The sequence below is a fragment of the Phyllostomus discolor genome, chromosome 3 (assembly GCF_004126475.2).
Source record: "Phyllostomus discolor isolate MPI-MPIP mPhyDis1 chromosome 3, mPhyDis1.pri.v3, whole genome shotgun sequence".
Classification (NCBI taxonomy): Eukaryota; Metazoa; Chordata; class Mammalia; order Chiroptera; family Phyllostomidae; genus Phyllostomus; species Phyllostomus discolor.
The window spans coordinates 182,552,783-182,576,797 of NC_040905.2; the positions used below are offsets into that span (position 1 = coordinate 182,552,783).

A 24,015-nucleotide genomic window follows, 5' to 3' on the forward strand; every position below is an offset into this window, starting at 1 on the left:
AGAGAACAGTCTTGGACCCTTATTCTGAGTCCAACATAAAACTGCCTGACCTGGTTCTAGCCAGTGTCTCTTCCTGGTGTCCCTGAACCATTCAGGGCCCTTGCTCTATCCACAGGTTCGGCTCACTCCACCGTTAGCTTCTCTTTTTCCAGGTGTGGATATGTACCTCTTTTAGACAGTTACTTCAGCATAATACTTCTGCCTTTTCCTTTACACTTCTGAGTTTTAGTATACTAAGTGTGGCCACTAAGCATAAAGGAAGTGCCTGTTTTCTTTTAACTTGTATTTTAAACAGTTTTCAACATACAGAATCTGTTAGCATTAGGTATTTGAATCTGTTGATCATTTTTTATATTGTCATTGCTTTAATACTTACAAAGTTCTCTATCTCTAGATTTTTTAAATGAATGTACATTTATCAAAGTAATACAAGTATATTTTCATGAAATCCAGTAGTATTTAAAAGGCTTATACTGAAAAACAGTAGCTTCCTGCCTCACCTCTCTCCAGCCTGTTTTGCTTTCCATTACTCAGGCACTTTAAGCTATTTCTGCTGGGATTTATCTGTTTCTAAATAAAATGCTTATATTGTTTTTTCTAAATGTATCCATTTTAGACAGTTTTATACTTTTATAGTTGCTGAGGATTTAGCTCGTATAGTAGCCTGTCCTCCACTTTCTTCCCAGATTCTCTATCGTATTTATATCACAAATTTTGGGTAAGTTATTTATTTACATTATTATGATTGGGTAAATAAATATATATTGCCAAGTTCAGATAGTGTACTGTGATTACTTTTTTTGTGTTTTTTTCTTTCTCATAAACTACCCTATTTAAAAACGCTGCATAGTTTCTTTGTATTTATTTCTAATTTTGTTCAGATGTTCCAAAAGACCTATCAAAGGCCAAATGATAATTTTCCCATTTAAATATATTAGTTAACCTTTTGGTTTTTGAGTCCTCAGATGAAGACAAAAATGTCTTAATTTTACCATCATGTGTGAATAATGGCTTGGTAGTATTTAGGTTTCTTATTTGAAGATCATTTTCCTTTAGGAATTTTCAAGACATTGCTTTCTTTAATTTTTTTTTTCACTGAAGTATAAGCTCCACTGGTTTCTAGTATTCCATATTCCTGTGCCATCCTGAGTTGTTCTTCCTGCCCTGACTCCCCTAAGCTTTTGGGATTCTTTTCTTCCTTTCTGGAGACTTGAAATTTTACCAGTAATGGGCCTTGTTCATTCATTGTGTGAGGCCCTCCTAGATCCTTTCAAACTAAGGCTCAGTCAGGCTCAGTTTTAAAATCAAGGATTTTGGGGGGTTGTGGGGTGAAATGTCTTTGATACTATTTTCTGGAATTCTTATAAGCTGGGTGTTGGGTCTCCTTGACTGTTTTTCTGATTTGCTATCTTTTGCTTTTTCCTAGCTCTTGGAGGTATTGCCTTGACTCTCTTATAACCTTTTTAAAAATCTCACCTTTTAAATAAAAATTTTACTGTATCATGTTTTAAATTTCCAAGTGCTTTGTCTACTCTGTTTTGGTATTTCATGTTGGTGGCCTGGCTTTCTATTCATGTTTAAGAGTGAGCACTAAAAAAGGGCGGAATGTATGTGTTGGGCTATGCTTGCTGGTCATTAAACTTCACTGTAAGTTGAAGGTAAGTGGGCTTTGAGGGGAGTTCTGCAAAATGTCAACATGTGATGGTCTTTGCGGTTATAGTTTCTTGAGAATTCTGCTTGAGAGCTAAGGTTGGGTAAGGGCTGCTATAGACTTTTACTTAATACCCATTTGGTTCTTATCTCTCTCTGCTGTATGCTATGCCTGGTGTCTTACCTCCTTTTTAGTGCCTGGTTTGCATTTTCTAGAGACTAAACTTTCTGCCTCCTGTAGAGGGGCGAAGGTGGGTGGGAAAGGTATTGCCTGAGGGTTTTACTGCTTTGAGCACTCATTTTGTGGTCTTGCCTTATCCTAACAGTACCTCGTGCTTCCAAACACTGAACCTACCCTAGGAGTCTGGAGGGGCTGGTGAACTGTCTCTCTTATGATTTCACTGCTTGTCAACAGTTACCATGCCTCCTTTAGCATTCCATGTTCTGAAATTTCATTGTAATATATTTTCCCTACTGTTCCCTCTTTTTCTGACCTTAAAGGTTAATAGTTTTCATACAATTTTAGTGGGCTTTGGGGAGGTAGGATCAGTGCTGTGTTAAGTAAAATTGCCCCTTTGAAATCCTAATAGACCCCCACTTTGCAACACCTGTTGATCAGAGCCCTGTAAGTGCCAAGCCCAAAGCCAGGCCCCCAGAATTCAGAGCTCACGTTAACATACTTTGATGTGAAAAGTACTGTGCTACCAGTGTGACCAAAATGTTATTTGGTTAATGGTGTTCTTGAGCCCACACGGGGCTCTGCCCCTGGATAGAGAGAGACAAGATAGACACACACACACACAATCTTGGGACCTGCAAAGTGGCCAGATTGACGTGATTCCTGTGACCTAATGGTACTGTTACTGTGGGATAGATGGCTAAGTGGAAGCAATGGGTTTTGAGGGCTGTAGTCTTTTTGGCTTTTCTCAGCTGACTTTGAGAGTTTTAGCTATGTAATTTTGAACTTCTAGGACAGTGGGCTCCCTGCCTCCCTGTTTCCTAACCCTCCCCCCTCCCCCATAAAGAAAGGAAATAAGGAAAATTTTGTTGAAACATTTTGTTTGGCTCCTGGGAGCTGGGCCAAGCTGTAGTTTGGTCCTTTGGCCTTCATGCCTTGGGCCTGAGTCATTATCAGAAGTGATGGGAGGAGTTAATCATGGGACTCTGTCCACCGATCAGACTGGGGTTAGTAAGACCGAGTGGCTGAGAGCAGGCTTCCTGTAGCCAGTGCAGTAGAGGGAGGGCCCTGGAGTACACATTGCAGTCCTCAAGGGCACAGCCTGCTGTGGCTAATAGTCCTTTAGTCCTGGCTTTGTAGGACAGCAGCTGAAGCAGGGAATCGAAGCACAGTACATGGTGTGGGGGGAAGGTGGAGTACACATGTGGGAATAAGTGCTCACAGTCTGCCCAGCCCAATGATAGAAGTGAGGATAGGCACATTGGGAGAGGCAGCTCCGGAGTTTGGGGTTTTTGAGGTAAATGATCCCTTTAGGACTTTCCTGAGACACAGCCTAGGAAAGGGATATGGAGCCCTGGAGAGAAATCATAGCAGCCACCTTGGGCTTCAGTCCCATGGGCAGAACTTCAGCTCGAGCCCAGGGGATCTGGGCATGGAAGGGCATGTGGCTCTTGTGCTGCTTTCTCATTCTGCAAGGTGGGCTGAGGGCAGAGGACAGCCACACTTGGAGATGTTTTCCCTCCCTCCGCTGGAGCTCCCCACCCCTCTTCAGGATGTCTGGCCAGCAACCTGGCCCTTTCTCCCAGGCAGACTGCTTGACAAGTGGTTTGATTCGTATCAGAAATGGCAAGCCCTTAGACTGGGTCATTTCAGTGACATGTCTTTTGGGGCCTGTGTCTTTCTTCTTGCCTTGATCCTCTTATTTCTTTGCCACTAGGTTACACCTCCTAATTTCTCAGTGTCACAAGTGCCCAACACTCCCAGCTGTCCCCAGGCTTATTCTGAACTGCAGACACTGTCCCCCAGTGAGCGGCAGTGTGTGGAGACAGTGGTCAACATGGGCTACTCATATGAGTGTGTCCTGAGAGCCATGAAGAAGAAAGGAGAGAATATTGAGCAGGTGAGTGTCTGGTGGGTGGGGGTGGGGTTGGGGAGGGGTACATGGTCAGCCAGAGAGAGGTCTCAGACCCCTGGAACTGAAGTAGTGTCCTGCCTCTGTCCTAGAGCCCCTCAGACACACAGCACCAGTGTCTGTTCCTGTGAGTCTGGGGGACTCAGGACACTTTGTTGGGGAAACCAGCAGCCTCGGCAGCAGTGTTTCTGTTTTGGGGCTGCTCTGGAACCTTGGCTGAAGGAAAGCCTTGGGAGTATTGAAACTGTTGGACTATTTTCCAGCTGCCCCCCTTCTCTGCCCCTCTTACAAGTGCACCCAGGGGTTGAGGTATGATCAGATTTCTTTCAGAAATGTTTATCCTGCCGTAATTGCCCAGGGAGTTTCAAAATAGGGCACTGGAGTCCTAAACCTTAAGAGCACTTTCTGATTTGAGCTGTTTCATAGAGGAATATCCTGCACAGGCTGTCGAGTTAATGTTCTGGGAGATATGCGTCAGCTGTGACAGGAACGCCTTTGAAAAGTGGCTAGTCATGTTCAGAAGGGCGTGCCTCTCTGTTCAGCAGATAGTCACTGAGGTCCTGCTGTGTTGGATATGGTTCAAGGCACAAAATCAAGTCCTGTCTAGGATCTCAGAACCAGGGTGTGGAGCAGACCTCACACTTGCTGGTTTATGTAAGACTCTTGGGAAACAGACAGGAGTGGCAGTAGGTACTTAGACTTCATTTCTTTTTTTAGATTCTCGACTATCTCTTTGTACATGGACAGCTCTGTGAGAAGGGCTTCGATCCTGTGTTAGTGGAGGAGGCTCTGGAAATGCACCAGTGTTCAGAGGAAAAGGTAGGAACCTTCACGCTTGATGAGAACCCCCTGGAAAGGAGGGTTCCCACTGGCCCACGACCCCCTTTGCCTACCAGTGACTGCAGGCAGAGGCAGTTGAAGCACAAAATCTTCCAGGTGTCCAGATGGGTGTTTGGCTACTCTAGGTGTATCTGGCTCAGATGAAATGTTGGGTCAAAGACTATCTAGAATCCCAAAGAAGGGAGTGCGGGGCAGGGGGAAGACCGGGGCAAAAAGCCATACTTTTCGATGACTGGGAAGACTGTTAGTCACTGCCTATACTGCTGCCTGGACAGCAGCTGTTTCTGGGTCCAGTATCCTGCCAGGATGGAAGTGTGGATGTGGGTGATGGGGCTGGAACAAAGGTTAGCAAGATTTGAGGCTGTGACATCAACCTGTCCCACCTTCCTCTACAGCCGTCTTCTGCTTGTTAGCACACCTCAGAAAAGCTCAGGAGGCTCTGGCAAAGGATGCAGACTCCCCCAAGCAGGCCCCTACATGTGTATTTCTCCACTCCGCTGTTCGGCCAGGCCCCCTTTTTTAATCTGTACTCTTTTTTGTCCTTAGATGATGGAGTTTCTTCAGTTAATGAGCAAATTTAAGGAAATGGGCTTTGAACTGAAAGACATTAAGGAAGTTCTGCTATTACACAACAATGACCAGGAAAATGCTTTGGAAGACCTCATGGCTCGGGCTGGAGCCAGCTGAGACGAGGCCCGGCCTACGCCCTGCCACGGAACCACCCCTGCAGGAGGCCCTGAGGAGCCCACCTATGGGGAAGGGGCACACTTCCAGATTTTCTTTTGGGGGTGGGAGGTCAGGTGTGGAGACTGTGCTCGCCAGTCTTTATGAGCCTAGGCTCTGAGCTGGGGAGAAAGTGGGGAAGATTTGGGTGTGTGAATGCCCTCAGAACTGTCCTGGCTCCTTCCGCATTAAAGGTATTTGTATTTTGAGAAGTGTCCTTCCCACCTTGGCCCTCCAGAGAGACTTCTCTGGTTTTTCTGGGGTCTGTATGTCCTCAGCCAAAACCTGGCCTGGCTGCCAAGAGGAGTTGGGGAGAAGGGGTGGGGAGGCCATACTCAGTGCTGCTCTGGGGCCAGATGTTCCTCTCCCCTGCATGGGTGGGCTGAACTCTAATCCAGGTTGAGTGCAATTGAAAGGTTCTTCCAGGGTTTTAATTTTTTCTCCTTTTTAACAGTCTCTTAGTGTTACACTGGTTCTGCAATGTCACTGAGGTGCAAAGAATGCCCTTTTCCCCATGGGGCCCTGAGTTTGTCTCTTCTGCCAGGCAGTTACCATGCTTCCCTGACCTAGCCTGTTTCTTTTGGCTTGGTTTGGACCATAATCCTCTGCTACCAGGATTTAGAGACCCCCTGCTCAATGAAACAGTTGTCACATTAAGAAATCATTGGCCCCTTCCCAGAGTATCAAGTTTGAGAGAAACAGGCCATGATTTAGTTGCCCAGCACTAACTCCACCTCAGTTCTCTCTGGAGAACAGCCTTTCCTGCCAGCCCCCTGCTCTAGGATGACATAATGAATACACCTAGTCATAGAAATCAATCTCTTTGGTTTGTTTTATATTATGCTGTACATCATTAAAGATCTAAATACAAAGGAAATACAGTCTTGATGAATCTAAAGTAATTTGCTAACTATTTTGATTCTTCATAGAGAACTACTAATAAAAATCTAAAAGGTATGTCCTGCTATCATACTTTCTTTATTGCCAGTGGCTGCTATACTGGGGATGGGGGCGTTGAAGGGACTTCCTGCTTAGATTTGCTGGGGATGAAATGGGACCTAACCAGTTTCTGTCATTTTTTTTTTTAAATTGGTTAAGAGAGGCACATGGACTTATATGTGTTCATGCACTCATCGATTGATACTTGTATGTGCCCTGACTGGGGGTTAAACCCGCAACCATGGCACATCGGGATGATTCTCCAACCAAGTGAGCTACCTGGCCAGGGCCCATTTTCTCTTACTTTAATACTTCCCACTCTGTGCCTGTGGAACTCAGGAGCTGGCCCTCCAGTATACATTGATTTTGGTTTGCAAAGGCAGGCCCAGACAAAGGTCTGTTTAAACCTGACTTAGGTTGGTCTTGGGCCAAGGACATATGCCTTCCTGTAAGACTGGCTGTTGAGCTGAGACAGGCTGGGCCTTCATGGTAATCACCCAGAAATGAGGAAAAAGTCCTTCTTCCTGTGAGTAGGACCAGGCATTTATGTTCTCTGTGCCACAAGCAGGACTGGATTCAAACTGCTTCACCAGCTCTCAGTGGTGCTTTTGTGTCTGACAGAACTAGATTTATCCTTAAAGTTTCTTGTCCTTATACCTGATACTGCCCCATAGTCCCTCTTGTGCTCTTGGCTGGAAGTGGGTTTCTAACTTAGTGATCACTTGAAGGACTGCGCAGGCTTTGGGCCAGGGAAGCACCAAGATGGGAAGAGGCTGCCCTCTTGTGGTCAAATCAGGCGTGGCCAGAGGTTGGCAAAAGTTGACAAAGGGTAGCACAGGCTGCAGGCTCAGAAAGTCCGTTAATCCCCCTTCTGGCCTTTAAATTTAAGTCCTCCTTTTAAAACTTTAAAAAGTTATTCTTATACCTGTAGGAAATTAAAGTTTCACACCAAAATGGGCCTCAGGGCCAGGCTGTGACGCACACATCTCAATTTGACCTAGGTGGCCTTGGTAAATAGACAACAGGCCACCTGGAGGCCACTTTGTATTTCTTGTCTTAACCTTCTTCCAGCTAAAAAGATAGGCAGCAAGCAGAATTCAAATTAAGATGTGTATGTGTGTAAAAATTCTGCCTTAGAGTCTCAGGCTATTGAATAGAACACTCAATGCCAAGATACTGAACACAGACTCTTGAGAGGGAGGATGGACCAGGGTGATTCTGGAGGAAGGTGAGGCTAGGGGAGAGACTTGCCTGGGAGCCGCCAACTCAGCTGTTCCATGCGTGGGGTGGTGGGTGAGGAGTCAGAGGCAGGAGCCAGGAACTGCCACAGGAGCATGAGGACTATTGGGGCTTGTAAAAGCCTGATCATCCCAGCACAAGGCAGACATGGAGAAAGAACTGGATTGTAGGAAGGGAGGAGAACCGAAAGAATAAAGCCTGTCTCACATCTGCTGTTAAACACACAGCAAGTTGAGGTTTATTCATTTTCCATTTCAAAGCTAACCTAAAGCCCCAAACAATGGGGCAGAGCTCACCCTGCCCCTGTACCACTATCACCAATGTTTTAGTTTTTTTTGGCTGAGTCCTGATGACAGGCACAGAATTCACCTAATAAAGCTCCTGGGCTCAGCATGTTGCCTTCCCCAGCTTGTGACCTCTGGCCTCTAGGGTATCACTGACTACCCATACTCTTAATTTCAAATTCAGAAACATCTACAGGGTTATTATTGGACCCACCTGTGTTTCTACAGATAAGGGGTAAGACAAATTCTCTTCCAGCCCCAAGTAAAAGGGAGGAGCACATTAAGATACTCCTGTGCTTACGTGGAACTGAAGGATAGAGGCTTGTCCCTGAGAGGGGCTGGGGGCGCAGTCAAGGCCATGTGTGGCTATAGAGAGGCTGGCACGACAGGACTAGCGAATGGGTTCTTGTATCTGTAGGACAACCTGGCAAAGGCCTGTCTAGCCCCTGAGAATCCAGCACAGGCTCTTGAGCTGCCCAACTACCCCATACTGGAGCTTGCTCTAAGACACCACTGTCTTCTCAGGGGCCTCAGATAGCCCATGGCAGGCCAGGTACAGCTGCAGCTGGTTCCTTAGACTCTGGATACACTTGGACTTCAGAGCCATGATTTCATCCAACTGAGTGACAAAGTCTTCAAAATCCTGAGATAGGAAACAAAGGACAAATGGTGCTGTTGCTGGTCCTCTCCCAGATCTGCTTTTTTCTTGCAGGAAGATTTCAGAGCCCAGGCCCCTCCAGCTGGAAAACCTGCAAGATAGTCACTATGGCACAGGGTGGGGGCCCACTTCTCTGCATTTGAAACACTTTAGAGAGGTGTTTTTCAGGGTAGGGGTTATTTTCATAGAAGTACTTCTGATCTGCATGTGGCTCACTGTTACTGTCACAGGAGGGGTCCCGACAAGCCAGTAGGAAGGCAGAATGGTGAAGGATAGAGGCTGGAAATACTTTAGCCTGAGAACAGGGAGTATAGCACTGTTATCCCACCTGTCCCTGCGCTCCCTCAAGCTACTCCAGAGGAGTGGCAAGAGAAGGCCCAAAGCTTCAACAATGGGTAGAGTGTGACAGCAGACCCTTACCCCACACCTAACCACAGCAAACAAAGTTGACCATCAAACTAGCTACAGGCTAATTCCCCAAAGCCCCTGAGTATCCAGCCAAGGCCACTTACATTAGGAGCCAGTTGGTTCATCAGGGTCTCCTCCTTGAAGCCCAGCTTGGCCATTTCATCCAGCTGTTCCTGGTGTGCCTGGATGACCACCTGCCTGGGAACACCACAGGGGAGGCTGTGAGCCTCTGGGCTTGCCATCTCGCCTGGGCAGCTTTCTAGAACTGAGCCCCATCTCCAAGCCAGGAGCTGGCTTTGCCGAAAGTAATCAAGGCTTTGACCAGGACCAGCTCACCCCACCTCCTTCCCTCCTCACCTTTTCTTCTCTGGACTTGTCAAGGGAGTAGGGAATACCAGTGAGATGCTAGGAGTGAGAGGGTCTCTGGAGCTGTCCCCTAGCTCCCTAGAGCTCCCCACAGCTTCTCTGCAAAAAGGCTCAAGACTGTGCCAACTGTAGCTGTCATACTTGGCACAGGGTACAGCCTGCTGCCTAGGAGGGAGAGGGTCCATCCACTCTGGCAGGCCTGCTCCAGTATGTTTTATTCCTGCTGTTCATTTCAGATCCATCCAAACAGACCCCCTTGAGAAGCTGGACAAATCTTTCTCTAGTCAAACAGCTCTGACACAGCCAACCATAGCCATCCCCAGAACAGACAAAATGTTAAGCTGGGGTGGGACTAGGGGAGCCAAAGGGGTTCAAGTCTCAGGAAGAAAATCCAACTTACTGTGCATGCCCCAGGGTGGGCTGATGCAGCGTCCCGACAGTCTTGGGAGAGCAGCTGGGGACCAGGGGAGAGCCCGGCCTTGCTAAGCACTTTGGGGTTGTCCTGTGTTTGAGCCATACGATGTCTTCATCGTAGCAGGGCAACTTGATGGAGTCTGTGGACAAGTCCAGCTCTTGCCAACCGAGTCCTGCCAGAGGCTTTCTCTCCTGAGCCCAGGGCTGGTCAGCCACATCACTGCTTCCTGTTCGTGGGGGGAGTGTAGGCTCACAGTAGGGTCCTCCAGTATGTATGGTGGAGAAGGGCTTTCCTGGGAAATCCTGGGAGCTGTTCAGCTCTGTCTCCTCAGCATCGGCATCATACTGCTCACTAGCCACATTCTCCTGGGGGAAGACTGCAATGTCTCTGCTCTGGTTGACCTCCCCCACGTCAGCCTCCCTGCTGGGCAGCTTGTCGGGCGGGTGCTGACGGATGGGTGAAGGGGACAGAGCTGGAAGATCAGCACCAGGCTTGTTGTCAGGGGGAGATGACGACAGCCACAGGTGCCCACTTGCCAAAGACACTGGCAGAACTGCCTCTTGATCACCAGGTGACACTCTGTGGCACACAGCTGGCCTCCCTGTGCCTGCTAGGCTGTGCGTAGCCCAATGCTGGGCTGGCTGATTCAAGGGAGGGGGGCCCTCATCATCTGGGTTCTCCAGGAGGGACACAGTGAGGGGAGCCATCAGTCCAGAAGCATATTCAGAGCACGTGTCTAATTCCTCTCTGGAGTCTTCTCCTTGGAAAGGGTTACTATTTTTCATTGTTTTGGTTGCCATATTTAGGCTGTCTTCGCTGACTTCTTTCAGAGGTGTGCTGACTGTGTCTCTTTGGTCTGGGGATCCAGGAACTGCAATGAGGGACAGTGATAAAGTGAAGCCATCTTCCTTCAGGGATGGTGAGCTGCTCTCAGCCTGCCCAGGAATTTCACTTCTGAAGGAACTTTGTTTGAGATCAGAGGCTGAGCCACCGCCTCTCCTCTGGTTATATGCAAAGTCTACCTGTGAGCAGTAAGGCTTCTCTGCCAGGACATCTCTGGGAGAAGGCCCTGAGGAAGTAGAGTCCTCTTCCCTGCTGCAGTCCGAGGGCACCTTACCTGGGCTGTGGCTGTGATTAACTGCTGCTTTTCTGTGGCCCGTGGGATCCCTGGAGTACATCCAGCTCCCAGCTAGATCCTTCTCATCACCGTCTAACCTGGGGCTAAAAAAGAGACTCTGCCGCCTTTCAGCCACCTGCTCCTCAGGACCTTGTTCCCTCTGATGAAGGAAGAATGAGCCTTCGCTATTCTCCAGAGTGTTTCTGTGCTTTGTGGTCCTCTGACTGGAGGCATGTGAAAAAGAATCTTCACTGAAATCACTGTCATCAAGGTCCTCAGCTTGGGCTCCATGACTCTCAGAATTAGAGTGCAAGGGAGGAGGGGTCTCATTCTGGGGCTGCCCCTCTAGGGGTCTGTACTGGCCTAAAAGCCTTTCCAGCGGTTGGTACTTTAACTTTTGTTGGAGGAGAGGTGGCTGCTGGAACTGCTGGTGATAAAAGCGCAAATGTTCCTCCCTCTCCTTCTGATGTGGAGGGATGTTTGTCCAAGCTTCAGAGGCAGGCCTGGCAAGCGTGCCCTCCTTGCCGCCCTGACTGTACTCTGCTAGGTGGTGCACATTGCCAAAGGAGAGCCCAGCTCGTGACACGAGCTGCTTCTGCACTGGCTGCACAGTCTGTACTTTCTTGCACTTGTTGGTGAGCTTCCCAAGCACCAGGCCTTCTCCTGGGCCAGGGGCCCTGCTCCCCCACCCGAGGGCAGCTTTGTTGCCAATTTGATTTTTCTCAGAGCACAGTGAAGCTGACTCTTCCTCCTTTTTGTTGGCTAAATGTCCAGACCGCATGGTTCCTCTGATGGGGCTAGTCTGCATGACGTACTCCTGAGGAGGACTCCCTCTGGAGCCACCCCTTTTACCAGGGACTTTAGGTACAGAAGCAAAAGGGATGTTGGGTGGGTGGCTGGCCAGAGGGTAGGCCTTCCCTCTCATGGAGCCAGGTGCCACTGTGAGTGACTGCTGAAGCCCCAGCTTGACCTTTTTGGGAGAACACTTGTCCCCTGTCAGGGCCACAGGGGAGCTCTGAATTCGTTTTGGAGAAGAGTTTCCAGATGTCCGGTTTCGGCTGGCAGCTGAAGTGCAACATTTGATGCCTTTCTTTAGTTCTTTGACCCTGTAAATAACCACTTTATGTTAAAGGTGATTTTTCATGTTCTTTTTTTTTTAAAGGTTCTATTTAGAATGCAATCTGATTTTTTAAAAGATTTTATTTATTTTTAGAGAGAGGGGAACGGAAGGAGAAAGAAAGGGAGAGAAACAATGTGTAGTTGATTCTCACATGGCCCCCACTGGGGATCTGGCCTGCAATCAAGGCATGTGCCCTGTCTGGGAATCGAACCAGCGACCCTTTGGATCACAGCCCGTGCTTAATCCACTTAGTTACACCAGCCAGGGTGTGTGATTTTTCATGTTCTAGAATTCCTTTTATACAGCTTTCAGAGAAAACAAAACTTAAAGAAAAGTATTACGAGGATTGGGAGGTTTTTTTTTTCATCTAGGAGAGAATAAGAAATGGAGAGATTCTGCTTCAGCATGACATGCTTCTTCCCTTGAACAGAAAAGGTCCATGTCTTCCCTGAGGCATACAAGCACGCACCCAACATTCCACAGAGTTCTGGAAGTCACCACAGTCCCATGTGAGGGACAGGCCAGAGGAGCTAGTGTCAGAATTGCACTATGTCCAAGGGAGGCAAGATAGAAGCTAGGAAAATTCCTTGGCAAGTGCAATAGGGAAACTGAGACAGATAGCTGGACACACTGGCTGAGCAGTTTATGGTCAGGTGCAGATGGTCATCAGGACGGAAGGCCCAAGCCCCTTCCCTCAGTGTCCCTGAGTACCTGGCAGGGGGAAAAACTGAGAAAACAAGGACCTCATCCCTAGGGTAACCTCTTCTCCCCTGGCCTTTGCTCCCTGGAGATAACATCTAGGCCCCAGTTTTGTTTCAGCTCTAGTCCCAGAAAGCCAAGTGAACCTCATGTAGGATCAGCTGCATTGAATAATGACCCCTTGCCCTGATGCCAATCAAAGACCACACCCTGAGAGGACACACCCCCAAAGCTGATTCATACACTACTGAGATCCTCCCCTGGGACCTCCCCTAAGCTCTCTACCCTTAAAAGTTTTTAGGGTGAAGGGCCCAGTGCCAGCTCTCCCTCCCTCTCCCTGTAGGACACCCACACCTTTCCCCTCCCCTTCCATCTTCCCACAGACATGCATCTCCTAAACTCCGGGGGACCCCATGAGCCTTGTAAAGAGGGCAGCAATGGGCAGTGACAGTTTGGCCCAGGCAGAGCCCTGAACCTGTCTCCAAGGTCCCTCCCTTTTCTCTCACTTCTAGTGAGCTAAAGCAGGCCCATGAAGGCTCATTTCTTTTCTATGATTTTTCCAGAGAGCCAAGGCAGCCCGTTTAAGTCCTCCTGTTATTTCTTCCATGTTAAGCCTTTCCCTGTTTACTGTTCCAGCTCTAATAAGTGTACCCTCATAGTCACCTGCACTTGTGAAATCTTTCCTACACAAAGTCAAGAACCCACACACTACCAGCTGGCCCTAGGCAGATCCACAATGGGCCAGGTCCCTTTTCTGGTAACGCAAGCAGGGTCCACTCCATGGTTCCTGAAGGTGGGCCAACTCAGGAGTTCACCCACTCACTGGTCCACAAATAGATCTCTTTACCCGAAAACCACCTACTTTCAGGCTTCTGAGAAAATGAGTTCCCTCAAACCTGCTGGGTACTTCAAGAAACAAAAGCCCTCTAGTAATAATCAGGCTTGTGCTAATACCATTAAGAGGAAAATGATCTGTCTATTCCCAGAGTTTCTCAACTTTAGCATCAGCGGCATTTGGGGCCAGGCAATTCCTTGCTGTGGGGGCTGTCCCGTGCCTTGTGGCATGTTTAACAGCACCCTTGGCCTCTGCCCACCAGATGCTCCTAGCACTTCTCCCCCGCCATGGCAGTCAAGTGTCTCCAGACACTTCCAAATGTCCCCAGGGAGGCAAAACCACCCCACAGATAGAGAAACAGAATCCACTAGGAAATTTTAGAGAACATACAAAAATCCAGTATTAGCTTTCTGCTAGGATCAGTTACCAAGATCGAAGTCTCTTAGTCTGTGATACTTAACACAAAAACACTATAAAAATTAGGAATTATAAAAGACATCAAGTAAAAATGTAACTCTCCAGTGGTTTGTAGATTCTGCATTAAAATCTCCTATGAGGGAGCAATACTTCTGCCTGGGATCTCCTGGAAAATGTCTTTTCCATTGTTTTGATTTTAATCTAGTTCTCAATGGGGGCTAAATAATTTGAAATTATTTGGGGGCTAATTAATTTCAAATTAATTATAATTTGAAACCGCTTTGGCCATTTCCGAAAACCAAGATAGTAAACCTGACACTGAAACTTGATTTAAATCTTCCTTTTAGGTCTGAGAGGCAAGGCAGGCAGAGAACACAGCTAAGTGAAGATATGTAGCAAGACACGACCTGTGTTCACAGATGGGCCTTTGCTTAGGTGTTGTAGCAGGGCAGGTACGCAGGAAAGGGCTGACAGGTGCCGCAGCAAGTCGAGACGGTTCCAAGTTACTTCCTGCTATTAAAACCTGAACTATTTTAGTTTCATTAAGAGAAACACCAAGATTCCTGCTAGGAGTAATGGTAAATAATTCTGGAAACTTGAGTGCCAAAAGGAATCTCATAGGTAATTTTATCGTTGATGTTAAATACTTCCAATGTACTCTGCCTGTCACCCAAATCACTTCTGTCACTGAGCTCTTTTCTGACATACCTGTTAGGGGTCCAGCTGGAACTTTATTTTTGGACTATTTAGCAGCATTTTCCTAGTATGTGGAGAGATGAACATTTTAAATTAGAGAGGGGAAATTTTAAAATAAGCAATAAAATCATCCTCATCCTGTGAAGGCATAGATTGTCACTTAAAATTTAGTCAGGCCTCATTTAAGCACATAAAGCAAATAGATTTCATATTTATTTTCAATAATTTATCAGACTTTTTGAATGGAAGAGATTGTTTCTATTGTATTTTTCCTATTTTTTTAACCCAAATTATTTCAAAAAATTTCTCAGTTGTCACTCAAGACATCCCTAAGATAGAGTTATTTTCATCTTCCATACTGAGCAGTGAGAGGAATGTCTTGTTCTCTGCTCCTAATGGTAGTTCAAGCAATTGATATGATGTCTGTGATTTGGGGACTGGATGGGGTTATGAAACAAGACCGGCTTAGAGTTAATAGCTGCTGAAGCTGAGTCATATTTATATGGGGGAAAAGAACTTCAAGCCAAAGTGGTTTTTTGGAAATAATTTTGGATCCTTGCACATCTTCTATCTGATCTTGGTTCATGAAACGCTAATGTGTTGGCATTAGGAAACCATGTAATAAAGAAGCCTCCTTTAGGAAATTTATTTGGGGAGCCTATTAATATTACTATTGTTAAAGTTAACATATGGAATTCTCACTATATGCTGGGCATGGTGCTAAGCTCTTCATGCATATTACCACATTGGTTCCACATAACTGTTATCTGAGGTAAGTGCTATTATTATCTCCTTCTGGCTAAGGAAACTGAACCTCAGAGAAGTTGGAAACCTGTCTGAGGTCACTCAGCTAGCTAGCGACAGAAGCAGGGTATTGGTTTAGAGTCTGCTCCCAGAGCCCACTCTTGGATCCACTGTGTAAACGACCTCTCCTGTTTAAATGTGGTAAGGTGCACAGAGGGCCTCACTCAAGCTCTGACATCCAGGAGGTGTTCCTCCTTTCATTCAAAAATATTTATTGTGCATCTAGAGCGGAGAAAAAGAGAGACAAGGCTCCTGTTCTCATGGAACTTAAATGATAGCTCGCCTTTTCGGTGAGTTTCATAAAATGCCACAGATACTAAGGATTCTTCAACAGTAATTAAATTAAAAAGTAGGTTTCCTTTGAATAGGCTGTTAACCTCGGAGACAGCTTCTGGAAGACTAAAGAGAAGGGTGTAAGACAGGACCAGGCAGCAAAGCAGCAAGAGGAAAGGATGGTAATGGAAGCATTTTCACCCCGAACAGGAAACACATGTGACCACAGCGTAAGAGGTACAAGCTCTGTCAACAACTCCCAGTGGGCCCCTTTCAAGTCTTGCCTTTCTCTCGGCCTCAGTTTATCCTTCTGTAACATGTCTGGGTTGGCCTTTTCTACTTGCTTCTGCCTTGACAAATAATATGTATTCTATCCCTTACAACCAGGGCTAAGGTTAGTGGGATGACTCCACTCCAGAGAAATATTTCATCTCCTATTAGCCATTTACAAGCTACTGATGGAGCTGTCTCCTGAAAAAGGGAATGTGTCACCTTGCTCTTGTCACATTCACAGTTGCAAAATACCAGGGCCTACCAAGTCACATTTTTCAAATGACCAGTTGCATAAAACCCTGGTGGCATGATCACTTCCTCAAGAACAGGCTTGTAGAATTCAAGGTCAGATCCCTGTGTGTGTATCACACAGACAGACACACACACATGACCTGCCACACTTAGGAGGGACTCACCGGTCAGCATAGCGCAAGGTATTCAGAGTGTGTTCAGTGGCCACGTGGCTTGGTGAGATGTTGGCGATCATGCAGGTTTTGGCATTGCCAATGAAAGAGTCTTTCAGGACCTATCCAAAACAAAAGGCGGGCCAATGAAGTCAACTAACAAAGGGCATATTGACTACTTATTGTGTGCAAGACACTGGGCCATAGTTCCCCTGACTACAAAAAGGCAATTCACAAAAGAAGAAACAAATAATCAATAAATACAAAAAAAACCCCACCCCAAAACAAAACAGTACTCACTTCACCATTAATTAAAGAAATGCAAACAAACCACTAAAAAAAAACTAATACTTTTTTCACCTACAAGATTAAGAAAGGTTCATGATACCCTGCTAAACTGCCCAAATACTGTGTCCCATGAACTGGTATGAGCTTTTGGGAGGGCAGTTTGGCAATATGTATCAAAATGTAAAAAATGTACACACTATTGGTTTGGTAAATCCACGGATCCATAAATGGAACAAACTAGGTAATTATAAATGGAATATAATACAACCATTCAAAATAAGTATGTATATCTGTACATACATACATGGAAAGATCTAAAACTATCGTAGAGTTAGTTGCATAACTCTGTATGTGGATCTTCATGTGGATATAGGGCAGACAGATCCCTGGAAAGATGTTCACCAAAACGTAGCAGTGATTGCCACTGGGAGGTGGGATTTTCAGGTACCTTTCCCCAACTTCCTTGTACTTGTATGTACTATTTGAATTATCATTATTATTTTCATTAAATAGAAACACATTTTCTGGGATGAGGAACTTGTTTTAAAAAAATAATAGAGCAAATGTCAGAATCAGGACTAATTATGTATAAGGAGGGTTTCATAGGTTCCTGGCTGAGATCATGTTCGAAAAGACACAATCTAACCCATGTATCACCAATTCTGCCTAGTAAGGAAATATGTCATTATAGGTTCTACCCCAGCCTCTGTGGAGTCTCGGGTCTGGCTGCACAGAGAGAAAACTTCTCCCGGAACACAAAGATCTTCACCTAGACCGCCCTCTGCCTAGCTGTCCTCCACTGTGCACAGCACTTGGAGAAGAAAGGAACCAGGACACCCATAATTCTTCACAGCTCATTGAGCCTAGGCAGACCCCTCTATGGGCCATCTTCTGCAGCCATTACAGAGGCTGACTTATTGGTATTTTCTGTTTATAAATCTTAAGTACATTTTCCATGACAAAAAAAAATCACCTACAGTTCTACCACTCAATCCAGTTAACAAATGCATAATTTTTCTGTGTAGTTTTTCTCATTTCATATTTTTAAACTAGAGGTTTTGGTAAACTACTCTCCTATCAGTACATATCAAAAATCTATCATTCTTTTTAGCTGCAGCCATTATTTCCTGCACTGAAACACTGGTCCAAGCCTTACAGCTAAGAAAGTACCAAGTACAGCTACACCACACCCCCTTCAAAGGCTCAGAGACTCCCCTGACCCAGCAAGGTTTCTTTACATCAGAAATAAGCAAAAAGCTATTAGGTGATAACTAGAAGAGCATTACTGCCCCCATGGGAGCCCGGCTGCCTCGTACTGCAAGTTTCCCTGTATGACGATGCCCCTCTGGCCCCCTAGACTGGGAGCTTCTAAAAGGAACATGATTTTCCTCCACCGCCACCCCCACCTGCGGCGTGGCATCATGCCTTGCTACCAGTGAATGCTCTGCTGAACAAACATGTGAATGGAAAAAGGAACAAATGAGTGAATTGGAACAAACTCCAAGCTCACATTTAACGTTACCTGAGTTAATTTGCTTTGCCGGAAGGGAGTATGGGTGTGTTCCTGATCCAATGCCCGGATACATTCCTTCAGCTGCAAACAACGAGCACATCAAATGTCATATGCAACAAGAGAGTAACAGAAGAGATTTTTCTTTTTTCAAAAGAAAGTCCAAAAAGAAGTCAAACGTCCTGGTAGTTTCCTGTTCCACAAGAAAACATCAAGCCAGCCCTGGCCAGGTGGCTCAGCTGGTTGGAGCGTTGTCTCTGTACACCAAAAGGCTGTGGGTTTGATTTCTGGGCAGGGCAGATATCTAGGTTGTGAGGCAACCAATCAATGTTTCTCTCTCACACAGATGTTTCTCTCTCTCTCTTCTTCTCTCTCTAAAATCAATGAAAACATATCCTCGGGGGAGGAATGAAAAATAAGAAAAATAAAGCTGGACTGTGAAACATTATCTTGTGCTAGCTATGCTACATAAGGGCCCCCGACTTAGAAGCCGTGACTCGCCCTGATAGTGTGGAACAGACAAACTCAAGCACTTGCCCATAGGTCTCAAGCCTAAGCCTGTAGAGTGACAGTTCTGGCTTGCAAGCTGCTTTTCTCTCCTCACACTCTTCCCAACTACAGAAGCATTTAAAGTAGAAAAAGTATCTGAACCACTCCTCTCATTTTCCCACTCACACATGCACACCTATAATTGTAGATTCAAGTGTAGGTTAAGATATAAGTTGCCTGAGACTTCTGGTCAAGATGGAGGCATAGGTAAACATGGCTCGCCTCCTCACACAGCCACATCAGAATTACAACTAAACTACAGATCAATCATCACTCAGAACCATCAGAAATCAAGTTGAATGGAAGTCTGACAACTATGGAACTAAAGACACCACATCCATCTAGACTGGTAGAAGACATGGAGACATGAAATGGGCTGGTCTCTTACCTTTGTGTGGTGGATAAAAATTCGGGAGGGATACCTTGGGAGTGAGGGACCCAGACCCACACCAGGCCCTCCAGCCCAGGGTTCCAGTGCCAGGAAGGTAAGTCCCATAACTTATGGCTATAAAAACCAATGGGTTTGAGTCAGGGATAGAAACTACTGTTTACCCAAGCAGTTTTTCTTAAAGGGCCCTCACACAGACTTACTCAAAGACTCACTCCCTCTGACCTCCAGCACTGGGGTAGCAGCTTGAAAGGCACCAGTGGCATATGGGAAGGAACTGAAGTGACTGACACCAGGGTGAGAGCCGGGGGACAGCTTTCTTCCAGAAAGAAAGGCAGGCAGAGGCCATTGTTCCCTTTTTGAGCCCTCCCTGCCCCCTGCACAGAGCCACAGAGCCAGCAGGACGGGGGCCATATCTAAGACTCCATCAATCTTGCTCACATAGTTTGCTCCACCCTGGTGAAGCCCTGCCATTCCACCTCACCCAACTTATTGCCTACCCAGGCTGTTAACAGTGGCTTTTCCATATGAATGGCTGGTCTCAGCTTCACATCTTCCTAAATCCTCTCAAACAAGCAACAGCCAGCCTCAGCCAGCCTCAGCCAGCCCCTAGACCCTGCTCTGGCTAAGAAGCCCCAGGCCCGGCACTAGCATCAGCCAGATCTGGATCACAGTTTGGCTTCATCTGGGAACCACAAAGCCCAGCACAAGTAGCTGTTATCTGCAGGTTGCTTTGTAGCTCATGCTGGGAGGCCCCAGGTGGAACACAGATCGTGGCTGACCCTGGCCTGCACCACCCAGGAAACCCCAAGGCCTATGTACCCAGTGAACAGCTACAGATCATGTCGGAACACCACCACCCTGCCCCTGCACAGCTGAACCTCCACAGGGGGACGAAAGTTGCTGGTTAGTGGTCACAGCCAGTCCTTGCAGCTGACTGGCCGGGGTGAATCCCTCCCATTGACCTGCCAACAGCAATCAAGGCCCAACTACAAGAGGAGGATGTACTCAGCCCACATGGAGGGCACACGTTGAGTACCCAGCTTGGGTGATAGGGAAGGCTGTGCGCATAAACCCTACAGGACACCTACTACATTAGGCCACGCTACCAAGACACGGAGTCATAGCAACTCTACCTAATACACACAAATAAACACAAGGAGGCTGCCAAAATGAGGACACAGGGAAATAGGGCCCAAATGAAAGAACAGATCAAAACTCCAGAAAAAGAATTAAACAAAATGGAGATGAGTAATCATTCAGAAGCAGTATTCAAAACTCTGGTTATAAGGATGCTCAAGGAACTTAGGACCTCCACAGCATAAAAAAGACCCAGGCAGAAATGAAGGATTCACTAATGAAAATAAAGAATAATTTACAGGGAATGAACAGTAGAATGGATGAAGCCAAGAATCAAAGCAATGATATGGAACATAAAGGAAAAAGCAACCAATCAAAACAAGAAGAAGAAAAAAAGAATCCCCAAAAACAAGGATAGTGGGAAAGGCCTCTGGGATAACTTCAAATGGACCAACATTCACCAAAGGAGAAGAGAAAGAGCAAGAAATTGGAAATCTATTTGAAAAAATAATGAAAGAAAACTTCCTTAATTTGCTAAAGCAAATAGACATACAAGTCCGGTAAGCACAAAGAGTCCCAAACAAGAGATGCAAAGAGGTCCACTCCAAGATACATCAGAATTAAAATGCCAAAACTTAATGATAAAAAGAGAATCTTAAAAGCAGTAAGAGAAAAGCAGATAGTTACCTACAAAGGAGTTCCCATAAGGCTGTCAGCTGATTTCTCAAAAGAAACTTTGCAGGCTAGAAGGGACTGGCAAGAAATATTCAGGGAAAAGGTACAGGGAAGAAGAAGACCCATAATTAGTAGGCATAAAATAGACAGGGAGAGATAAAACAATGATGTAAGAAACAGAGGACTCATATGTACATATGTATGACCTATAGACATGAACTAAGAGTGGAGGAATGCTGGAGGGTTGTGGGGGGCAGGACAGAAGAGAGATAAAAGGAGAGAAATTGGGAAAACTATAATAGCATAATCAATAAAAACTACTTAAAAAAAAGAAATATTCAAAGTCATGAAAAACAGGGACCTACAGCCAAGAATGCTCTACCCAGCAAAGCTATCATTTAAAGCAAAGGGCAGATAAAGAGCTTCTCAGATAAGAAAAATCTAAAGGAGTTCATCATCATCAAACCATTATTATATGAAATGTTAAAAGTACTTATTTAAGAAAAATATCAAAATTATGAACAATTAAATGATAATAAACACATACCTATCAACAATTGAATCTAAAAAACAAACTAAGCAAACAAAAAGAACAGAAACAGAATCATGGAAACAGAGAGCATTTTGATGGTTGCCAGATGGGTGAGGGGTTTTGGGGAGTGGGTGAAGAGGTGAGGGGATTAAGAAGTACAAATTATTGAAGGAAAAAGTATAAAGGACACATGGACAATAACGGGGAGGGGTGGAAATGGGAGGGAGATGGGGAGGGCTGGGGGGATGGGCTGGGGTGGGGGAAAAGGCAGAAAACTGTACTTGAACAACAATTAAAAAAAAGTGCAAATTAGTAGTCACAGACAGCCATCGGGATGTACAGTACAGCATAGGAAATGAGGAGTAGCCAAAGAACTTTTATGCGTAACCCATGGACATGAACAAAGGGGTGGGGATTGCCTGAGTGAAGTGGGGAGTGATGGAGGGGCAAAGAAGGAAAACTGGGACATCTGTAACAGCATAATCAAGAAAATATAATTTCAAAGAAAGAAAAGATACAAGTTGTCTGAATGGGGCAGAGAATGAGTCAGAACTGGGAAGGAACTGAGAATCACTTAGGCCTACCTCTTCATTTTAAAAAAGCAGGGGATGCAGCCCAAAGATAAGAACATGTCACTTGCTCCAATGGCACAGCCATTGAAGAAATGCTCACAGGACATCACTAGTGCCAACAGAGACCTATATATGCAAACCTCCAGGGGCGGGACAATATGAGGGAGGAGAGATCTATTTCTGAGTCATGCATTTAGGCTAAAAGGCAGTAAATGAAAAGTAAGGGAGGAAAGAGAATGGAAGGAATCCTTTGGAAGTGTCAATACTAGGAATTCACCAAGAACAGGTATGTAGCTGAGGGTTTGCTGTGGCTGTTCTTGACTGCAACCACAGATGCCTGCAGCTAACCCCTCTCTGAGAAGCTGCAGGGTATAAGAAGGTACAGGGGAATTTCAATTTCCTCTTTTATTTTAAATCATTCCAATATCCCCAAACTTTAGCACTGAAAACATTCTCCAGAATGAACAGGTAACCAAAACATGACACTGAGTTCTAACTACCCCTTGCATATTCAAGTCTAAGTGTGGCCATCAATTCCCATGAGGCCTTGGGAAATGGAAAGTAGACTTTACTAAACACTAGAATATCCAAGTAAAATACACAGGAAAGAAACAAGGGGCACCTTTGTGTACCTTACAGAGTATAAGATTTTGATTCTATTATAAATGGTTTGTTCCTAGGCCCCTTTACTTGCTATTTTGCCCACATGAGATAGGTATAGTCAAGCCCCAAAGGATTGTAAGACTTCATAGGTACTCCTTCCCAGGTTTCATAGCTGATTCCTGGACCATAGTTTTAAATATGAGAACCACAGATTTCTAGCTAGAGGCTGTGGACCCTTGGCCAATTCACTCAACCCATCTGAGCCTCAGAGTGCTGAACGATAAAGTGGGGACAAGAGAACTTGATTAACTTATTTCACAGAGTTGTTGTGAAGGCTAAACTGATCAGCATGTAGTAAATGTTCAAAATGGATTGGCTCTGAGGTTTCCTGGAGAAATGGTTGACTTTAGGGTTAGGGCTGGGAAAGTACAAGTTGAGAGTATGATGTCTTGTAGCACCAAAAAACAGCAGGATGCTCAAAAAATGATGGGGCATGTCAAAAGGACACAGAAGCCAATTTGACCCTGGCTGGTATGGCTAAGTGGATTGCATGCTGGCCTGAGAACCAAAGAAAGCATTGCCGGCTCCAGTCAGAGCACATGCCTGGGTTGTGGGCCAGGTCCCCAGTAGGGGGCGTGTGAGAGGCAACCACACATTGATGTTTCACTCCCTCTCTTTTGCCCTTCCTTTCTCTCCCTAAAAATAAATAAAATCTTTTTTTTTTTAAGAAGCCAGTTTGAAAGAGCTTCCAATAGCCAAATCTGAGACAAAGTGAGCAACAAAATAAATAATGATAAAAATGGATTATACTCTAGTAATAAAAGAAATATCCATTTACTGTTGTATATAAATAATCTAATAAATAAATAAATTGGAAAAAAAGGACAGCTCTTTCTTACAGCAGAATTCCAACTAATAAATATAGAAAGAATAACGGGAATAGAAATTCCGATCAAGTAAACACCAGAGTAAATGCTGCAGGTGAGATTCATCAATGGATGCGAAAATTAGGCATCCATTGACGTAGACAGGATATGTACATAGTTCCAAAGTATCTTCCCCATAAGATACTTATTAATTACAAAGGAAAAAATAGTACTCCTACAGTGGAAAAACCTAGTATAAACCACCGTAACTAGGTTATCAAGGTTAACATCACCAGTAATAAGACATATTGACTTCATACAATACATATTATGATACACTGAGAAGGATACAACTTCAGTGGTATTCTCATTAAAAATTCATTACCTCAATCTAATAATGAAAAAGCATCAGACAAAGACAAATTCACAAACTCCTGCAAAATAATTGGCCAGCATTCTACAAAGCTTTAAGACCATGAATGCCAAAAACTGAGGAGCCTACAGAGACATGACGACTAAATGTAATATATATAGAATCCTGGACCTGAAAAAGGACAGTGGTGAGAGTACTGGTGAAATTCAAACAAGGTCTGTAGATTAGTTAACAGCATTACGTTAATGTTAATTTCCTGATTTAGGATCATTTTACCATGTTGTATAAGATACTAGCATTAGGGAAGCTGATGAAGAAATAGTATGTAT

At 45.3% G+C, this 24,015-nt stretch overlaps 2 protein-coding genes across 5 annotated transcripts in view; one reads left to right on the forward strand and one right to left on the reverse strand.

Annotated features, from left to right (window-relative positions):
• Positions 1-6,260, forward strand: part of UBAP1 (ubiquitin associated protein 1) — a 64,081-nt gene extending 57,821 nt beyond the window's left edge. For all 4 annotated transcript variants that reach the window (XM_028530329.2, XM_036021845.1, XM_028530347.2 and 1 more), the window contains 3 exons: positions 3,546-3,728; positions 4,458-4,559; positions 5,127-6,260. In XM_028530329.2, the coding sequence (XP_028386130.1) occupies positions 3,546-3,728; positions 4,458-4,559; positions 5,127-5,267 (426 nt within the window). In that variant the 3' untranslated portion in view covers positions 5,268-6,260. The remainder of the gene's footprint in view (positions 1-3,545; positions 3,729-4,457; positions 4,560-5,126) is intronic.
• The window catches only part of KIF24 (kinesin family member 24), an 81,206-nt gene continuing 63,072 nt past the window's right edge, over positions 5,882-24,015 (reverse strand). The window contains exons 9-13 of the mRNA XM_028530309.2: positions 18,061-18,132; positions 16,263-16,372; positions 9,598-11,835; positions 8,936-9,029; positions 5,882-8,408 (exon numbers count right to left, since the gene is read on the reverse strand). Coding sequence (XP_028386110.1) covers positions 8,268-8,408; positions 8,936-9,029; positions 9,598-11,835; positions 16,263-16,372; positions 18,061-18,132 — 2,655 coding nt within the window. The 3' untranslated portion in view covers positions 5,882-8,267. The remainder of the gene's footprint in view (positions 8,409-8,935; positions 9,030-9,597; positions 11,836-16,262; positions 16,373-18,060; positions 18,133-24,015) is intronic.